General features: G+C 38.6%; 2 protein-coding genes across 2 annotated transcripts in view; one reads left to right on the forward strand and one right to left on the reverse strand.

The window, feature by feature from the left end:
- The window catches only part of IQCG (IQ motif containing G), a 56725-nt gene that overhangs the window by 35076 nt on the left and 3217 nt on the right, over window positions 1–18432 (forward strand). Inside the window, exons 7-10 of the mRNA XM_043594428.1 lie at window positions 2865–3026; window positions 4277–4351; window positions 16618–16749; window positions 17481–17582. Coding sequence (XP_043450363.1) covers window positions 2865–3026; window positions 4277–4351; window positions 16618–16749; window positions 17481–17582 — 471 coding nt within the window. The remainder of the gene's footprint in view (window positions 1–2864; window positions 3027–4276; window positions 4352–16617; window positions 16750–17480; window positions 17583–18432) is intronic.
- The window catches only part of LRCH3 (leucine rich repeats and calponin homology domain containing 3), a 152819-nt gene that overhangs the window by 8134 nt on the left and 126253 nt on the right, over window positions 1–18432 (reverse strand). The window contains exons 22-23 of the transcript XR_006299384.1: window positions 15753–15808; window positions 9276–9395 (exon numbers count right to left, since the gene is read on the reverse strand). The gene's annotated coding sequence lies outside the window, so the exon portion shown is untranslated. The remainder of the gene's footprint in view (window positions 1–9275; window positions 9396–15752; window positions 15809–18432) is intronic.

The raw sequence follows: 18432 nt of genomic DNA on the forward strand, positions 1-18432 counted from the left end.
TGAAGAATTCCTTTCTGACTAATTTTAGGGGCCTATGAGCCTTTATGTTACTTTTAAAAAATGGGTTTTTTAAATTACAGCTTATTTTCTTTTTTTCTAGTGTTGATTTTTGAGAGAGAGAGAGAGAGAGAGAAGTGTGAGCAGGGGAGGGGCAGAGAGAGAGAGACACAGAATCTGAAGCAGACTCCAGGCTCTGAGCTGTCAGCACAGAGCCCGATGTGGGGCTCAACCCCATAGACCTGCCGAGGCACCCGGAGGGGCCTATGATCCTTTAAACTATATTTGTTTTTTATTGTGGATGATCTTGACCGATTTCTGCTTTGTTTCTTTTAATACTTAGAATTTACTCTGCCCAGCTTACGTGGTAAGACTAAAATTGGTTGGTATTTAGAGAAACCGAGATCTCTGATAAAGCATTGCATTTTGATTACTAGTTGTGTTTGCTTGCTGTGCTGTCAGCTAACTGATCATCTCTCTGTGAAATGACTCATGATGTGTCTGATTCTTTTCAAACAATGAAATGTTACGCCCAGACTAAAACCTTCCCAAAACTTCCCATGGCACTTGGAATACAATTCAAACTTAATAGCGCCTGAGGTCCCGCATGGTTCCTTCTTACCTACCTCTCCAACCTCATCCTGTCCCACTCTCAACTGTTGCTGGGATAGTCTCTAGAGTTTTCTTTCAGTCCCTGGAATGTATCCAGGTTTTTCGTGCCTCAGGACTTGGGCATTTATTTTTCCTTTTTCTGAGAATCTTCCTTGACCCCACTTTTTATGTGACATACATACTTACCCTTCAGGTGTCAGATTTAACATTCTTTTCTCAAAGAATTCTTCTTATTTTTTTTTATATACATGTATTAAAATGTACATATTTTACATTTTAATGTAAATTAAAATGCACATTTTAATGGGGCAGAGAGAGACAGGGAGAGAGAGAATACCAAGCAGGCTCCACCCTGTCAGGGCAGAGCCCAGTGTGAGACTAGAACTCATGAACCATGAGATTATGACCTGAGCTGAAATCAAGAGTCAAGTGGTTAACTGACTGAGCCACCCAGGTGCCCCAGAGAATCCTTTTTTGACCATCCAATCTAATGTAGGTCTCCTTTATTATTTTCTCTCATGAGAAAATGTTGCTCTATTCTTTAATAGTGTTTTGCACCTTAAGAAAAGTTTACATACCTTGCTCATTTAAAAATGTTTTTGCTTTTGTTTTTAAAATATTTTATCTTTAAGTAATTCTGTACCCAATGTGGGGCTTGAGCTCACAACCCCAAGATCAAGAGTCACATGCTCCACCAACTGAGCCTGCCACACGCCTCAAAAAGTTTTTTAAAAAAATATTTATTTTTGAGAGAGAAAGGGAGAAAACACAAGCTGAGAGGGGCAGAGAGTGAGAGGGACAGAGGATTCAAAGCAGGCTCAGCACTGTCAGTGCAGAGCCTGATGCAGGGCTCAAACTCATGAACCATGATGAGATCATGACCTGAGCCAAAGTCAGATGCTTAACTGACTGAGCCACCCAGGCACACCCAAAAAGTTTGTTTTTAATCACATCTCTGTCACTAGATGGTAAAGTCTATGAGGGCAAGGACCATGTCTATTAGATCTCCACTGTTTAACTTAGTATGATACTGAATGAATTTTTTAAAAAAATTTATTTTAAAGAGAGAGAGAGCACATGAGTCAGGGAGAGGGGCAGAGGGAGAGAGAATCTTAAGCAGGCTCCATGCTCAGTGCAGAGCCTGACACGGGGCTTGATCCTACAATTCTGAGATCATGATTTGAGCCGTAATCAAGAGTTGGACCCTTGGGGCACCCAGGTGGCTCAGTTGGTTAAGTGTCCAACTTTGGTTCAGGTCATGATCTCACGGTTTGTAGGTTTGAGCCCTGTGTTAGGCTCTGTGCTGACAGCTCAGAGCCTGGAGCCTGCTCCAGAATCTGTGTCTCCCTCTTTCTCTGCCCCTCCCCTGCTTGTGTGTGTCACTCGCTCTCTCTCAAAAATAAACACGAAAAGAATTTTAAAAAAGAGTTGGACTCTCAACTGACTGAGCCACCCAGGTGCCCCTGAATATTTTTTTTAATGAATATTGAAACCTTAAAATTGCCAAGCACTTTGGGGCGCCTGGGTGGCGCAGTCGGTTAAGCGTCCGACTTCAGCCAGGTCATGATCTCGCGGTCCGGGAGTTCGAGCCCCGCGTCGGGCTCTGGGCTGATGGCTCAGAGCCTGGAGCCTGTTTCCGATTCTGTGTCTCCCTCTCTCTCTGCCCCTCCCCCGTTCATGCTCTGTCTCTCTCTGTCCCAAAAATAAATAAACGTTGAAAAAAAAAATTTTTTTTAAAAAAAAAATTGCCAAGCACTTTGTGACCTGCAAAGAATTTTCATATATCCTCCATTCAATTTCTTATAATCACTTGCTAAGATATACCAGGCAAGGCAGATGTTAATGCTTTTATGTTATAGAAGGTAAGACTTAGAGAGTTTAACTGACTTGGCCAGGTTACCATAGCTGTTGAGGGCTTGCATGGGAAGACAGTTCTTTTGATCATTTAGATCAGTGCTCTTTCTCCCACAATGAGATAGTAATGGGAAATCTTTGTAGATACAAAGATATATACCCAAAGATATATACCCAAATAGTGTACTTAGGAAAGAATCTCACAGTCCTGGTGCTAACTTATCTTTCATTTTCATTTATACTATCCCTGATTATTGGCTAACTTTCCTGTAGTGAGATGGCAGAAAAATGGATCCAGTTCCTTGTTGATTTATAAATACAGAAGGTAGGCTTTAGCCACTGGCTGAACTGAATGGAAGTAGAATGTATTTTAATTTAGAAGCCTGGTCTTACCTCTACAGAGTCAGAATGAATATATTGCTCACCTCAAGGACCAGTTGCAAGAGATGAAGGCAAAAACCAACCTGGAGAATCGCTATATGAAGAGAAACACTGAGCTGCAGATCTCCCAGACCCAGAAGAAATGTAACAGAACAGAGGAGCTCTTGCTGGAAGAGATAGAGGTAATCACTGCTACATTAAGAATGAACACAGTAGGTGGCATTTGGGCTGTCACTCCTCATACTGCTTCACCTAACAGAGGAGGAAGGGCTCGGCTCCTCTGTTCATCTTTGCTCTATCTTTCCTGCAGCTCTCACATTTGAGATTAAAAATAAAAACAGAATGAAGCGCCCCAAAACAAGATACTTATTGTGAGTTTTTGCTGCTGCCTTCTTTACCCAACAACTACCTTTTATCCCCCATTAAGAAATATAAAATCGGGGCTCCTGAATGGCTCAATTGGTTAAGCGTCTGACTTCCTCTCAGGTCACAATCTCAGTTTGTGAGTTCAAGCCCAACATGGGGCTCTACACTGTCAACTTCAGATCCTCTGTCTCCCTCTCTCTCTCTGACCCTACCCTGCTCCCACACACACTCTCTCGCTCTCTCTCAAAAATAAATAAACATTAAAACGTATATATAAAATCAAGGGGTGGCTCAGTTGGTTAAGCTTTCATGACCTTTGATTTTGGCTCTTGTGAGATTAAGCCTGACACAGAGGATGGAGGCTGCTTGGGATTCTCTCTCTGCCCCTCCCCGACTTCTGCACACACGCATGCTCTCTCTCTCAAAATAAATAAATAAACTTAAAAAAAAGGAGAAAGAAATATAAAATCAAGCTTGCTGAGATTCATTCAAACCTAAATTTTAGAGATGGGAAATCCCACTGGAAAAATACCAGGAGAAACAAACAAGGGGTAGACCCTCATTAGAAAAGGAAGACTAAATGACTAAAAGAACAATAGGTAGGTAAGAAGGAGCAAACATTAATAGTGTCATCCATGTTCAGGAGGACTGCTTTCTCTGGTCCCTCACTTATTTGAAAACTTCCTCGATGGGTGTGGTATATGACTCTGACTGCAAACTTCTTGCACTCTGGAATTTCCTTTTTTAGGCCTAAGAACACTGTGCCCTTGAAACATTTTTCTCTCCTTAAATGACATCACTTTCCAGGCAACTGGATTATGGTTCTTATGTCCTGGACACTGGCATGTGTTCAGCATAATGCCCAACACATGGCTCAGCACCATCCATGAACACAAATTGGGTTAAAGGGAACTGATTTGCTGCCCCAGAGTGATGTGGTAGGATTCTTGGGACTCCAGTTGGTAAAGAAAACCTGAAATACTGTCACAGCTACAACTCTAATCTTGAGAACTTCTCATTCCAAACCCTACTGGCAAGAATTCCTGATATTGGTTTATTTTCACAGAAACTAAGGTTGAAAACCGAAGAAGAGAATCGGATTCATATGGAAATTGAAACGTTCCTTAGAAAGGAGCAGCAGGTAGGTCACCAAAAGTTTTCTGTCCTCTCATTTATTTGTGTTCCACTTACAAAAAAATCAAGGGTGGCAAAAAAAATCTTTTTAAGGAAAGAAAAAAATTTTAAACGTTTATTTATTTTTGAGAAAGAGAGAGAGACAGAGAGAGACAGAGTGTGAGAAGGGGAGGGGCAGAGAGACAGGGAGACACAGAATCCGAAGCAGGCTCCAGGCTCTGAACTGTCAGCACAGAGCCTGATGTGGGGCTCGAACTCATGAACCGCGAGACCATGACCTGAGCCTGAGGCTTACTTAACCGACTGAGCCACCCAGGCACCCCAGAAAGAAATTTTTTAAGGAGTAAAAAATCAACCATAATTCTACCAGCCTAGTGAGTGAATTGTAGCCCATGTCTTGTCTCACAGTTATCCATATGAATGAATATTTTATAAAGCGTAATTTGAGTACAGGTTAAATATTTTATCTTCTGCCTTTATCATTTAGCATTATAAAATTTGCTCCTAGATTCCTCATAGTCATAATTTTAAAATAAAATTTACTGGTTTTTAAAATTATAAAAATAACATACTCTTAGTTGAGGGAAGATTTTTTCTTTAATATGAAATTTATTGTCAAATTGGTTTCCATACAACACCCAGTGCTCATCCCAGCACTTTCAACAATTGCCAAATCATGGAAAGAGCCTAAATGTCCATCAACTGATGAATGGATAAAGACACTGTGGTTTATATACACAATGGAATACTACGTGGCAATGGGAAGATTTTTTTTTTAATCGTCAATCGCTTTTTCACTCATTTTTTCATGTTATTACATTATCTTCATAAAATCATTTAAAATAGTTTTATAACGTTCTACTGAATGGTCATGCCATAGTTTACTTATTACCCTTTATTTGGGATATTTATATTATTTCCAAGGTTTCATTATTATGTATAATGCAGTAATGAAAGCTTTGCCCAAATAACTGTTTTCTTTCATTGCAATTATTTACTAAAGGTGAATCTCAAGTATGAGAGTATTATGTCAGAGAGACTAGTATTTTGTTTTGTTTTTTTGTTTTTTGCCTCTTGTTTTATTTTATTCTTTTAAAGTTTTTATTTAAATTCTAGTTAGTTAACATGTGGTGTAATATTGGTTTCAGGAATAGAATTTAGTAATTCTTCACTTGTATACAACACCTAGTGCTCACCACAACAAGTGCCCTCCTTAATGCCCATCACCCATTTAGCCTATCCCCTGCCCACCTCTCCTCCAGCAACCCTAAGTCTGGGTCTCTTATGTTTTCTTCCCTCTCTCTTTTTTCCCCTTCCCCTATGTTCATATGTTTTGTTTCTTAAATTCCACAGAAATGAAATCATATGGTATTTGCCTTTCTCTGAATGACTTTTTTCACTTAGCATAACACACTCTAGCTCCATCCACATCATTCCAAATGGCAAGATTTCATTCTTTTTGATATCTGAATATTATTCCAATGTATACATACCACATCTTCTTTATCCATTCATCACTTTCCGTAATTTGGCTGTTGTTGATAATGCTACTGAAAACATTGGGGGTGCATGTGCCCCTTCAAATAAGTATTTTTGTATCCTTTGGGTAAATACCTAGTAGTGCAATTGCTGGGTCATAGGGTAGTTCTATTTTTAACATTTTGAGAAACATCCATACTGTTTTCCAGGGTAGAAAACATCAGTTTGCCTTTCCACCAATTGTATAAGAGGGTTCCCCTTTCTCCACATCCTCGCCAACAAATGTTGTTTCCTGTGTTGTTAATTTTAACCATTCTGACAGGTTTTGATTTGTATTTCCCTGATGTTGAGTGATATGGAGCATCTTTTAATGTGTTAGCCATCTGGATATCTTCTTTGGGAAAATGTCTATTCATATCTTCTGCCCATTTCTTAACTAGATTATTTGTTCTTTGGGTGTTAAGTTTGATAAGTTCTTTATAGATTTTGGATAGTACTCCTTTATCAGATATGTCATTTGCAAGTATCTTCTCCCATTGTTGCCTTTTAGTTTTGCTGATTGTTTCCTTCTCTGTGCAGAACCTTTTTATCTTGATGAGGTCCCAGTAGTTCATTTTTGCTTTCGTGCTTTTGTTTCCCTAGCTTCCAGAGATGTGTCTAATAAGAATATGCTACAGGTGAGGTCAAAGAGATTGCTGCCTGTGTTCTCCTCTAGGATTTTTATGGCTTCCTGTCTCACATTTAGGTCTTTCATCCATTTTGAACTTATTTTTGTATATGGTGTAAGAAAAGTCCAGTTTTCCCAACACCAATTGTTGAAGAGACTGTCTTTTTGCCATTTGGTATTCTTTCCTGCTTTGTTGGAGATTAGTTGACCATATAGCTATGGGACCAATTCTGGGTTTTCTCTTATGTTCCACTGATCTATGTGCAGAGACTGGTATTTTGTGACTCTTGATAAATATTGCTAATACGTTCTAATCTACACTACCATCACTAATGTGAATTGCTGACACTAATTTCAAGGTATCCTCAACCACACTAGACATTTTACATATTTTTAAAGTGCTAATTTAATGAGTTGTCTTATTTTGCTTCCTTTTGCTAATAGAATTGACCATTTTTTCATATATTTACTTATTCATCTTATTTCTTCTTGTGTGAATTATATGTGACTGAAATGGTTTTAATTAATAATTATAATACTAATAATCAACTAAGATGAGTGGAGTTTTTCAAAATATCTCTGTTGGATGAATAAGGAAAAAAGATTCAGTCTGCCTTTGAGAAAGCTAATGGATTTTCAGTAAACAGTTCCAAATTTGTGGTGAAAGAATAGAATTTATAGATTCTATCTCACAGGACTTTACTGAAAAAAAAATTGGTAGGCTCTTAGGAACAGGGTTTTATACCCCAGCAATTTAAGATTATGTACCATGGTGGCACTTGGGTGGCTCAGTCAGTTGAGTGTCTGATTCTTGATTTCAGCTCAGGTCATGGTCTCCCAGTTTGTGGGTTCGAGCCCCACTTTGGGCTGTGTGCTGACAGTGTGGAGCCTGCTTTGGATCTTCTCTCTTTTCCCCTTTCTCTGTCTCTCTCTCTCAAAAAAAAAAAAAAAAAAAAAAGAATATGGATCTCTCTCTCCCCCCTCTTTCTCTTTCTCTCTCAAAAAACAAAACAAAAAAGATTATGTGTCATGTTACCTGTTCAACTCTTAGATGCATAGCTAGCACGTGTTTAATAATCAGATGAGTTGGTGGATAGATGGATAATGGATGGATGAAGTCAGTGTTTCCTAGATATTCAGCCCAATAACACAAGTAATATATAAATACTTTTCAATTAAAATTTGAAACAGCACAGGGTCACCTGGGTGGCTCAGTTGGTTGTGTCCAACTCTTGATTTCGGTTCAGGTCATGATGCTACAGGTCGTGGGTTCAAGCCCTGTGTCAGGCTCTGAGCTGATAGCACAGAGACTGCTTGGAATCCTCACTGCCCCTCCCCTGCTCACGCTCTCTAAATAAATAAATATTTAAAAAAGTAAATAAAATTTGAAACATAGATTTTAAAAAGTGAAAGCTCTCTTAATCACTCCTCATTCCAAGATTTCTTCCACATCTTTTTCTTTCATATACATACTTGTGTATGTACCTAAATACTTACATGTTTTTAGTATTTATCTTTCTATTTATTTATATTTGTGACATAAATGATATCATAGTATATATATTATTCCAGATTCTGGTGTTTTTTTTTTTTTAATTTACTTTGTCTTAATGTTTCTTTTTTTTTTTTTTTTTTTTTTTTAATTTTTTTTTTTCAACGTTTATTTATTTTTGGGACAGAGAGAGACAGAGCATGAATGGGGGAGGGGCAGAGAGAGAGGGAGACACAGAATCGGAAACAGGCTCCAGGCTCTGAGCCATCAGCCCAGAGCCTGACGCGGGGCTCGAACTCACGGACCGTGAGATCGTGACCTGGCTGAAGTCGGACGCTTAACCGACTGCGCCACCCAGGCGCCTGTCTTAATGTTTCTTATAGAAGTACAACTGTTATATAATATCCCACAGAGGGGACATATCAAAATTTAGTTAACCATTCTTCTGACCGCGGACATCCAGGTTGTTTCCAATTTTTGCTATTATAACAATGGTAAACATTCTTATATGTCTCTAAATGCATGGTGTATGGAAGGGCTATTCATTTTTGCATATTGCTGTAGATTCGTTATGTCCTCTCATATTAGTTTTAATGGTTTTTCAGTTGATTTGTTTAGATTTTCTAGATAGAAATCTTTTTGACTGCAGTCAAATATATGTCTGTTTCCATTTTGTGGCTTATTGTATAGCTAGAGTGTCAAGTGTGATGTTGATTAGTAGTAATGATAATGGGCACTGTTTTTCTATTCTTGGTTTTAATGGTATTTCAGTCAGTATTGCACATGAGTTCATGGGCATGCCACATTTCTCATGTGCAAGTTAGGGCATTCGTTGGGAAATAATGGGGCCCCAAAACTTGGAATGGGAATATCTGGATGAATTCAGATGTAATTGATAATCTTGAACCCCCAAGTAACTCAGCCTGCCTTACCAGTGGAAGTAGTCTGCCCTCCAGGGTCTGAGGAGATTAGTTTTACTTTCCCTGAAAATACTGTGGTAATAACTTCATCTGAGGCAGATGCTCACTCTCAAGACCCAGCACAAATCACTCCTATTGTCCCATGATCCATAACTAGAGTCAAATCTCAGCAAGTTCCAGGGATACAGGTAACTCGGATAACTATAATTCAGAAGAAAATGGCTTATACACCTAACAAATTATGAGACTTTGCTAATATATATTGGCAGAAACCTGGGAGACATGTTTGGGAATGGATTCTAAGGGTGTTAGACCAAGGAGGGTAGAATATAATGTTAGATTGAGTCATATTCCTTGATATGGATATACTTACTAGAGATTGTGGATTCAGTGTGATAGCTTGTGAATCTGGAGGTGACTTTTAACAGTTGCTTTAAACTTGGATTCAACAATGGCCCACATTTAATGAGGTGGAGATGCCGGAGCTTCCCTGCTATGATTTGGAGGAGAAATAGGAATATCAGAGTGAATTTGTGTGATCTACAAATCTGTCGCTGAACACCTATCTATACCTGTAACGAGTTTCTGTGAGACATTTCTTCCTAGAAGACACTCCTATTCGAAGGCATTGAGAAATACATTAGTGAGGGGAGCACCTATGTCCTCAGAAAGGTCTTTGGTTGCTTTCCTGTGTAGGCCAGGTAAGATCACGGGTGATGTCATCATTGAAATGGCTTCTCTGGTTTCAGTGGGGATGATGGGGCCCTGGAGTGCCACAGGACATGTGACAGCACTTCCCTGCTAAAGACATGTGAACACATTTACCATGAAGGGTAGCAAGGATATACTGGAAATCAGAATGCCTTTGCCCATAGGGATATTTAGCAATGGCTAATTAATCGTGGTATCCCTAAGAGCAAAATTGGTGAGTAGCCTGATAAAGAATTACTTGATGTATATAACAGAAGAAAGTCCAAGTCTAGTACCCAAAACCCTGATTTGAACCACCACAATGAAGAGTCATGGTTTTTCCTCTGATTTCCAGATATAAGTCAATTCAAAGACCAAAGCCCCTTAATTGAAGGGGACAGGTCCCCCTGAGGATGAACTTTGCAGCATTACTGCAGGCATAGACTGCGAATCTTCCTCTAAGCCTACTTACTCAAAGGGAACTGTGGCTATTTGTTAGAGTTACTATGCACTGGAAAAAAGAAAATATCCAGATTTTTTCAGATTACTGAGCATTGGCTTTGAACTGATATTAACTCCTGGGAACCCAAAACAGCACTCAAATGGTCCCTACTCAAAATGAGGGATTATAGTGCTCAGGTGATAGATGGAGTCTTAAGTCTGATGGACTCTGGGCCCACTTGTTCTGTGGATCCACCCTGTGGTTATTTCCCCAGTTACTGAACGTATAATTGGTGTAGACATACTTGGCAACAGACAGAATTTCCACATTGGCTCTCTGACCTATATGGAGTAAGGGCCATTATGGTAGTAAGGGCCAAGAAGTCGTCTCTGGAACTTCCCCTCTCTGGCAACACAGTAAATCATAAGCAAATGCTGTGCCCCTGCCGCAACTGCAGAAATTAGTGCCAACAAAAAAAGACTTGAAAGAAGCAGAGGTAGTGATGCTTATCACATTCCTATTTAACTCAGCTGTGTAGCCTGTAGAGCTGCATGATCTTGGATAATGACTGTGAACTGCTTTAAGTGTAATCAGGTGATGACTCCAATTGCAGCTACACTTGCAGATGTAGTATCTTAACTGAAGAACTTCTTCGAAGGCCACTGGCATTTGGTAGGCACCTATTAACCTTAACTTGAACAAAGCCTTTGCCTCTAAACCAGTGTGAAAAAACCTCCGGAAGTAATTTGCTTTTACCTGGCAGGGCCAACAGTACACCCTCACAGGCTCACATCAGGGCCATGTCAGTTCTCCTGTTCTCTGCTATAATGTGGTCTGCAGAGATACTGCTTGCTTTGACTTTCTATAAAGCACTGTAGTTGTCCACTGTGTTATGTTGATTGTATCTGATGAACAGGAATTGGCAAGGACTTTGGATGCCTTAGTAAGACATATGAATGAGAAGGTGGGAGAGAAACTATTTTTGGTACCAATTTTGTAACATGGTTCAGTTAGGTGACAGAAACCACAGCAGTAATTTCAGCAGGGAACACTTAACAAAAGAATCATTAACTGATAATAAGGGACTGGCTACAAAGAAAGGATAAAAGAGAACTCTAAAGAACATCTTAGTGCTGAAGGACAGTATCCAAGGAAGAAATAAACAGAGATGTTTGCTTTGTTGCCTGGGGTCAGAGCAGGATCATAGCTAGTGGGATAAACCTGGCAAGCAGGAACTGTGGACTGATTGGTAAGCAAGAATCCTCCTGTTGTACCAACAAAACTTGTTGGTGAACAAGTGGCATAAATGTCCCACACACATGCTACTGCCAGCCCTGCCCCAGGAACAAACGATGAAGCACAGTGGAATCAAGGAGCAGCTCCCTCCCTCATGTCCCTCCAGCGACCTCTACTGACAAAATTTAGCATTATGCCAGCTGGCAAAAGAGAACTGTTTACAGCAAGCATCCAGGTTGACAAAACTGGCTGGTGAAGGATGCATTTTAGAGTTGAGAGGCAATAAATTGATAACTGGCATGAATGGGGATTGTATGAAGTGTACCCTGTAGGCTTATGGTAGATAAACGTTTATCAAGTTAAGGAAGTTTCCTTTTGGTCTTACTGAGTTTGTTTTTTTTTAATCTAGAATGAGTATTCAAGTTTTATGAGATGGATTTTTTTCATCCATTGAGATGATACGGGCTTTTAATTTTTTAATAAAGTAAAATATATTAATAGATTTATTGATGTTGAGTCATTTTTATTTTTAAAAAAAATTTTTTTTTTCAACATTTATTTATTTTTGGGACAGAGAGAGACAGAGCATGAACGGGGGAGGGGCAGAGAGAGAGGGAGACACAGAATTGGAAACAGGCTCCAGGCTCTGAGCCATCAGCCCAGAGCCTGACGCGGGGCTCGAACTCACGGGCCGCGAGATCGTGACCTGGCTGAAGTCGGACGCTTAACCGACTGCGCCACCCAGGCGCCCCGATGTTGAGTCATTTTTAAATTCTTGGGATAGGGGCACCTGGGTGGCTCAGTCAGTTAAACATCCAACTTTTGCTCAGGTCATGATCTTGCAATTCATGAGTTTGAGCCCCGTTGGGCTCTGTGCTGACAGCTTGGAGCCTGGAGCCTGCTTCAGATTGTGTCTCCCTCTCTCTCTGCCTCTTCCTCCGTTCACACACAGACACACACACACACACACACACACACACACACACACTCTCTGTCTCTCTCTCTCTCTCTCTCAAAAATAACATAAAAAATTTCTTTTAAAAAATAAATAAGTTCTTGAGTTAAACCCTACTTGTTCTTAATATATTATTCTTTTACCAGACTGCTAGATTGATTTGTAGATTTTTATTTTGTATTTATATATTCCATAAACAAGGTTGACCTTTGGATTTATTTTTTGGTGTTCTTTATGTTGCTATCAGTTATGCTAGTTTAGCAGCTTGAGTTGGGAAGCTTTCTATCTTTTTATGCTCTGAAACCTAAAAATATAAATAAAGCAAATAGATTATTATCTGTTCCTTCAAACTTTGGTAAACTTTAGTCGTAGACAGTCTTGTCTGGGTATCATCTTCAAGGGGAGAAGTTTGGCTACTTTTTAAATTTTTTAAATGATTATTGATGTTTTCACATAAAGAGTCTCTTTTTGAGTCATTTTTGGTAACTTATGCCTTCCTAGAAATGATTTGTTTTATCTAAACATTCATTTCAAATTTATTAGTATAAAAATATGCTCCAAAGTCTCTTACAATTTAAAATTTTCCTTTATTTCTATAGTTATCATTTTCATCTTTATTTTTTAAAAATTGTATCTTTTCTCCCTTTTTCTTGCTGAGATTTGTCAAACTTTTGACCATTTTATTGGTCTTCACAAAAACTATCTTTTGGCTTTATCGAGCAAATCTTTTCCCTTTCACATTGGTTTTTGCTTTAATTTTCAGTAATTATTTTCTTATACTTCTTTTGAGCTTATGTTGCTAATCTTTGTCTAGTTTCTTAAAAGCTCAATTCACCTATTTTCAAATTTTATTATTTTCTACTATACGCATGTAACCCAACATATTTTCTGACTACTGTTTGGCTGCAGTATACAGGTTTTGATACATAATGCTTACGTTGTCATTTTTTTCCAAATAATTTTTTTAAGTGTTTATTTATTTTGAGAGAGAGAGAAATAGAACGTGCATGAGCACGAGTGGGGCAGGAGCAGGGATAAAGGTATAGAGAGAGTCCCAAGTAGGCTCCGTGCTGTCAGCACAAAGGCCGATGCAGGACTCGATCTCACAGACCCCAAGAGATCATGACCTGAGCCGAAATCAAGAGTTGGATACTCACCTAGTTGAGCCACCCAGGTGCCCCTTCCCTTCTAAATAATTTCTAATTTATTTATTTCTCCCCAACATTTTATTATTAGTATTTCCAAGCATACACAGAGTTAAAACAATTCTACAGTGACCACCCAGTAGTGGTAGATTCTACCATTAACATTTTTTTCTTGCTTCATCACAGATCTATACATCCTTCCTCCATTAATCCACCTTACCTTTTTCACGCCTTTAAATAAATTATAGGCATTATAATTTGTTATCTCCTTAACCCATGAGTTATTTAAAAGTGTATTTCTTTTTTTTTTTTTAAAGTTCACTTTGAGAGAGAGCATGCATGAGTGGCAGAGGGGCTGGGCAGGGGGAGAATCCCAAGCAGGCAGAACATAGCAGTTTGATGCAGTCATGTCTTTAACATCTTTCTAACCCTTGTTAATACATTTTTTAAAGTTTATTTTGAAAGAGAGAGCGTGGGGGAGGGGCAGAGAAAGGGTGTGTGAGAGAATCCTAAGCAGGCTCTGCACTGTCAGCGCAGAGCCCTATGGGGGGCTTGATCTCATGACCCTGAGATCATGACCTGAGCCAAAAGCAAGAGTAGAAATCAAGTTGGTTGCTTAACTGACTAAGCCACCCAGGTGCCCCTAGGCTGTCTTCCTATTGCTTACGGCAACACTTTGAGGTCTACACTCCTACTGTCTTCCGTTGTGGTCTCAGAATGTAAAACGTAAGATTCGTGCCTGCTGGAATCTGTTGAGCCCTTATTTAGGCTTAATATATGCTCAAGTTACATGAATATTCCATGGGTATTTGAAAAGAATGTGTATTCTCTGTTAGGTACAAGTTTTGTATAAATGTCTAACAGTCTGTCAAATTCTTCATATTATTACTTATTTTGATTTACTTGGGCTATTAATTTCAGAGAAGTGTGACAGTCTCCCAAGATCATTGTGGACCTGTCAATTTCTTATATTTCTAATAATGTTTGCTTTATATATTCCAAAATGGCATGAGTATAAAACTTCATAACAGTAATATAATAATAGAGCATGTTTTTCTCAGTATAAAATGTTTTTCTCTTATTTAATATTTTTGGCTTGAGTTCTGTTTTGCCAGATATTAACTGCCAAACCTGCATTCTTTTTGCTTTGATTATATAGTTTCAGCTGTGGTTTTTATAAATACTTCATAGATTGATTTTTAAAAATCTCCTATTTTGATAGGGAAATTTACCTCAGTTTGTTTTTATTGTAATTTTTCATTTGTTTCTACTTACTGTTTCCATCCTCTGTTCCCTGCTTTTCAAGCTTTGTTGTTTCTTTCCTTTTGTTGGAATCATGGCATTTTTATTGTTCAATTTCTTGCTCTCTAGTGCAAACTTGTTATTTGCACACCATTTTCACAGTTTTATAATATCTGCATACCACCTGCGTTGTACTGTTTTGTACATAATTACTCACCTAAACAACTATATCAATTTATTTTCAATTAAGATTTTTGTATTATTACTATGAAAGAAAAACCAGTACCATTTGTCGCAAGTAGAAATCAAAATAAATAGAAGTACAATAAATACCAAATGATGTGATTACATTTTAACCACTTTTTCTTGCCTGCCTGGAGGCTCTTTTCTTTTTGTTAAAAAAAGAAAAAGGGGCACCTGAGCAGCTCAGTCAGTTAAGCGTCAAACTCTTGGTATCAGCACAGGTCATGATCTCACGGTTCATAAGATCAAGCCCTGGGTCAGGCTCTGGCTGGCAGCGTTGAGCCTGCTTGGGATTTCCTTTCTGCCCTCCACGCTCACTCTCTCTCAAAAAACAAAACAAAACAAAACAAAACAAAACAAAACACTTAGAAAAAAACTGGGGCACCTGGGTGGCTCGGTCAGTTAGGCTCCAACTCTTAATTTTGGCTCAGGTCACAATCTCATGGTTCGAGTTAGAGCCCCAGTCAGGCTCTGTGCTGACAGTGTGGAGCCTGCTTGGGATTCTCTCTCTCCCTCTCTCTGCCCCTCCCTGTCTCTCTCCCTGTCTCTCTCTCTCTCTCTCTCTCTCTCTCTCTCAAAATAAACTTTAAAAAATGTGTGAACAAGAGTTTGAAAGATGTTAAAGACATGACTGCATCAAACTGGTATGTTCTCTTTAACTTAATCAGAATGATTAGTTGAATCATATTTTTTAAAAATCCCATGTAAGTGTACCACCTAAAGTCTCCTTCTTGAGGTACTTCAAGTATGTGACCTAGGGGTTTGGAAGTTATACATTCTGTGCTTGGAGTGGTAACCCTTAGCATTTGAACATACATATTTATACTTTACTCTTCTTCTTAAGTCTAGTTAATATCTGTATCTTCTTGTCTTTATTAAAGCAAAGCTTTCACTTACCTCTTCTTTTCCTCTTCTATGTCCCATGGTGAAATCATTCCTTATATGTTTCCTTTCTACAAATGAGAGAAGTGAAGCTTTAGAGAATTTAACTTATTTGAGTGCCAGAGTTGGGAGCTGAACCTAGGCAGTCTGCCTTCAGAACCTGTCTGTGCTCCTTCCATGAGACTACACTGCCTAATTTGGGATTTTAGTTACAGATTATGATTTAATTTTAAAAAGTATATTATGTAGCTTAAATATACATTTTATTGTTTCTCCCACATACTATCTCTTTCATTTTACTTGGCTAAAATATACTCTTGAGCAACTCTTTTAGAAAGACCAGTTATGTTCTTTATTTCTGTCACATTTGAATGCAAGGTTGGCTAGGTTATAGAATCTTAGATTCACATTGATTAGTTTTTAGGAATCTGAAGACATTGTACCCTTCCCAACTGGTATTTACTGTTATTAATCAAAGAGATATCTGATGCCATCCCTTATCCTTCAGAATTTTCTACCTATCTTTTATTCCTTTCCAATTTCCCTCATCCAGACACCTGGAAGGGCCTCTTCCCCCTGTTTTTAAATTGAGTAATCATATTAAATATACAAATATTAAGCATATAGTTTGATGAACATTTACATATATAAACTCCTGGAACCACCACCACCCAGATAGCACATTTACAACATTCCAGAAATTTCCCTCGTACCCCTTCCCAATCAAATAAAGCAAGCCACCCCTAGAAGGAGCCACGATTCTGACTTTTATCACGAGAGAAAAGTTTTGCCTGTTCTTGAACCTTATATAAATGATTTCATACAGTATATAAGGTTTTGTGCCTGGTGGGAGCCATGTTTTAATGTTCTTTCCAAACAGAAACTTGAGGAGAAGCTAGAGTTCTGGATGGAGAAATTTGATAAGGACACAGAAATGAAACAGAATGAACTAAATGCTCTCAAATCTGCTAAGGCCAGTGACTTAGCACACCTTCAAGACCTTGCAAAAATGGTAAGGAAACAGTCTCGATAGTGTAAGACTGAGCACCAAGGAGTGGGTGGTAGCCGAGCTATAGTAGGTGGGTACTGCTGTTTCTGGTGACAAAGTGGAGGTGTGCCTGTAAATCACTGAGAGGCTATCCTGTGATGATGATGGTAACAACATCGATGATGGGGACAGTGATGGCAGCAGCTAACACTTACATGGTGCTTGCTCTGTCCCAGGCACTTTACTAGTATTTCACATTTATAAACTATTTAATGCTCACAACAACCTCTTGAGATAGATACTAATTTATCATTTCTATTTTATGGTCTCTGAAGATAATCTGTAAATTATGATTTTTAAAAAGCTCTGATTATGGTTTCATCATTGAATAAATGTAAAATTTCCCAAATTTCTCTTTTAAAAGGTGGCTGCTGCTATTTGTATGCGTACATTCTAGGAGCTAAAAAAAATTACATTATTTTGAGGTCACTAATCACACATCAAGTTAGTATTTCATTTTTATGCAAGACTATGCAAATTTCAATTATTCAAACTGAAAAAGCGGGGGGGGGTACAATTATAAAGTTAATATATGAGTATTTACCATTTAGGAATCCAGTAAACCTTTTTTTCTTTGGTTTATCTTTAGATTTGGCAAGCTTTATGTTCAAATTTTATATTAAAAGTGCAGGGCTGGCTGGGCCACACCTTGCCAAGACAGTCTTATAACCTACGATTAATGACTACTTTTATAGATAAGGGAGTTTGAACAGGTCATCATTGAAGATCGGATAGAAAAGGAGAAGACCAGGAAGAAGATAGAACAGGATCACTTGGAACTCAAGAGCGTCTTACAGGTAGAAAGCCAGAACTGACATCTTAGGGCACCTTCAATCCCATAGCTGGCCTAACACTGAGGAACACAAAGTATCTCTCCTTTGTTATGAAGCATGGATGGGAGATCTGTAAGGAAGCATGGCTTTTTGTTATTTTTGGAATTTGACTATAGTCCTCGGTGCAGGGAGAGAGCTAGCATAGCAAAGGACACATCCCCACCTCTTAATCAGGGAGGAAATTGGTGGTTAGCAGGGGAAGCTGGAGCTAGAACTTGTGCCCAGAGGTCAAATTTAAGAATACTATTAATAATCGAAACAGCTCTTGGAGGAGCCTCTTGTTCTTCTTCTTCTTTTTTAAATTTATTTTTTCAGGTAAACTCTGCCCGCAGTGTGGGGCTTGAACTCAAGACCTGAAGATCAAGAGTCACATGCTCTACTGATTGAGCCAGCCAGGTGCCCCTAGAGGAGCTTCTTAAAATTCTATTTATAGAAGTTAGCCCAGCCTATCTTCTAGGTTCTGATGAGCTATTTTCAAAAAAGGTATAGGGAATAAAGAGCAGTTTAGAAAAAAAAGACTAACATTAGTTTTATATGGACTTGTGAATATTAGTGATGTTGAAACTGGTAGGTCAGATTCTGGGGAATATTTTCAAGCAAAAATAACATCAGCTGGATCCAAACTGTTGTTGAGAGGATTGCCCTGCTCTCTGAAAGAAGTGTGTCTGCTGAGAGAGATCCTACAGTGTGTAAACAGTAGTTTGTGATGTATATTATGGGGTAGATTAAGAAAGTAAGCTTTAAAGTACATTCAGAACCAGGCATCCAAACCCAAATATGAGCTTTCCATTAGGAGAGTGTCAGATGTACAGTT

This window comes from Prionailurus bengalensis, chromosome C2 (genome assembly GCF_016509475.1).
Source record: "Prionailurus bengalensis isolate Pbe53 chromosome C2, Fcat_Pben_1.1_paternal_pri, whole genome shotgun sequence".
Lineage (NCBI taxonomy): Eukaryota > Metazoa > Chordata > Mammalia > Carnivora > Felidae > Prionailurus > Prionailurus bengalensis.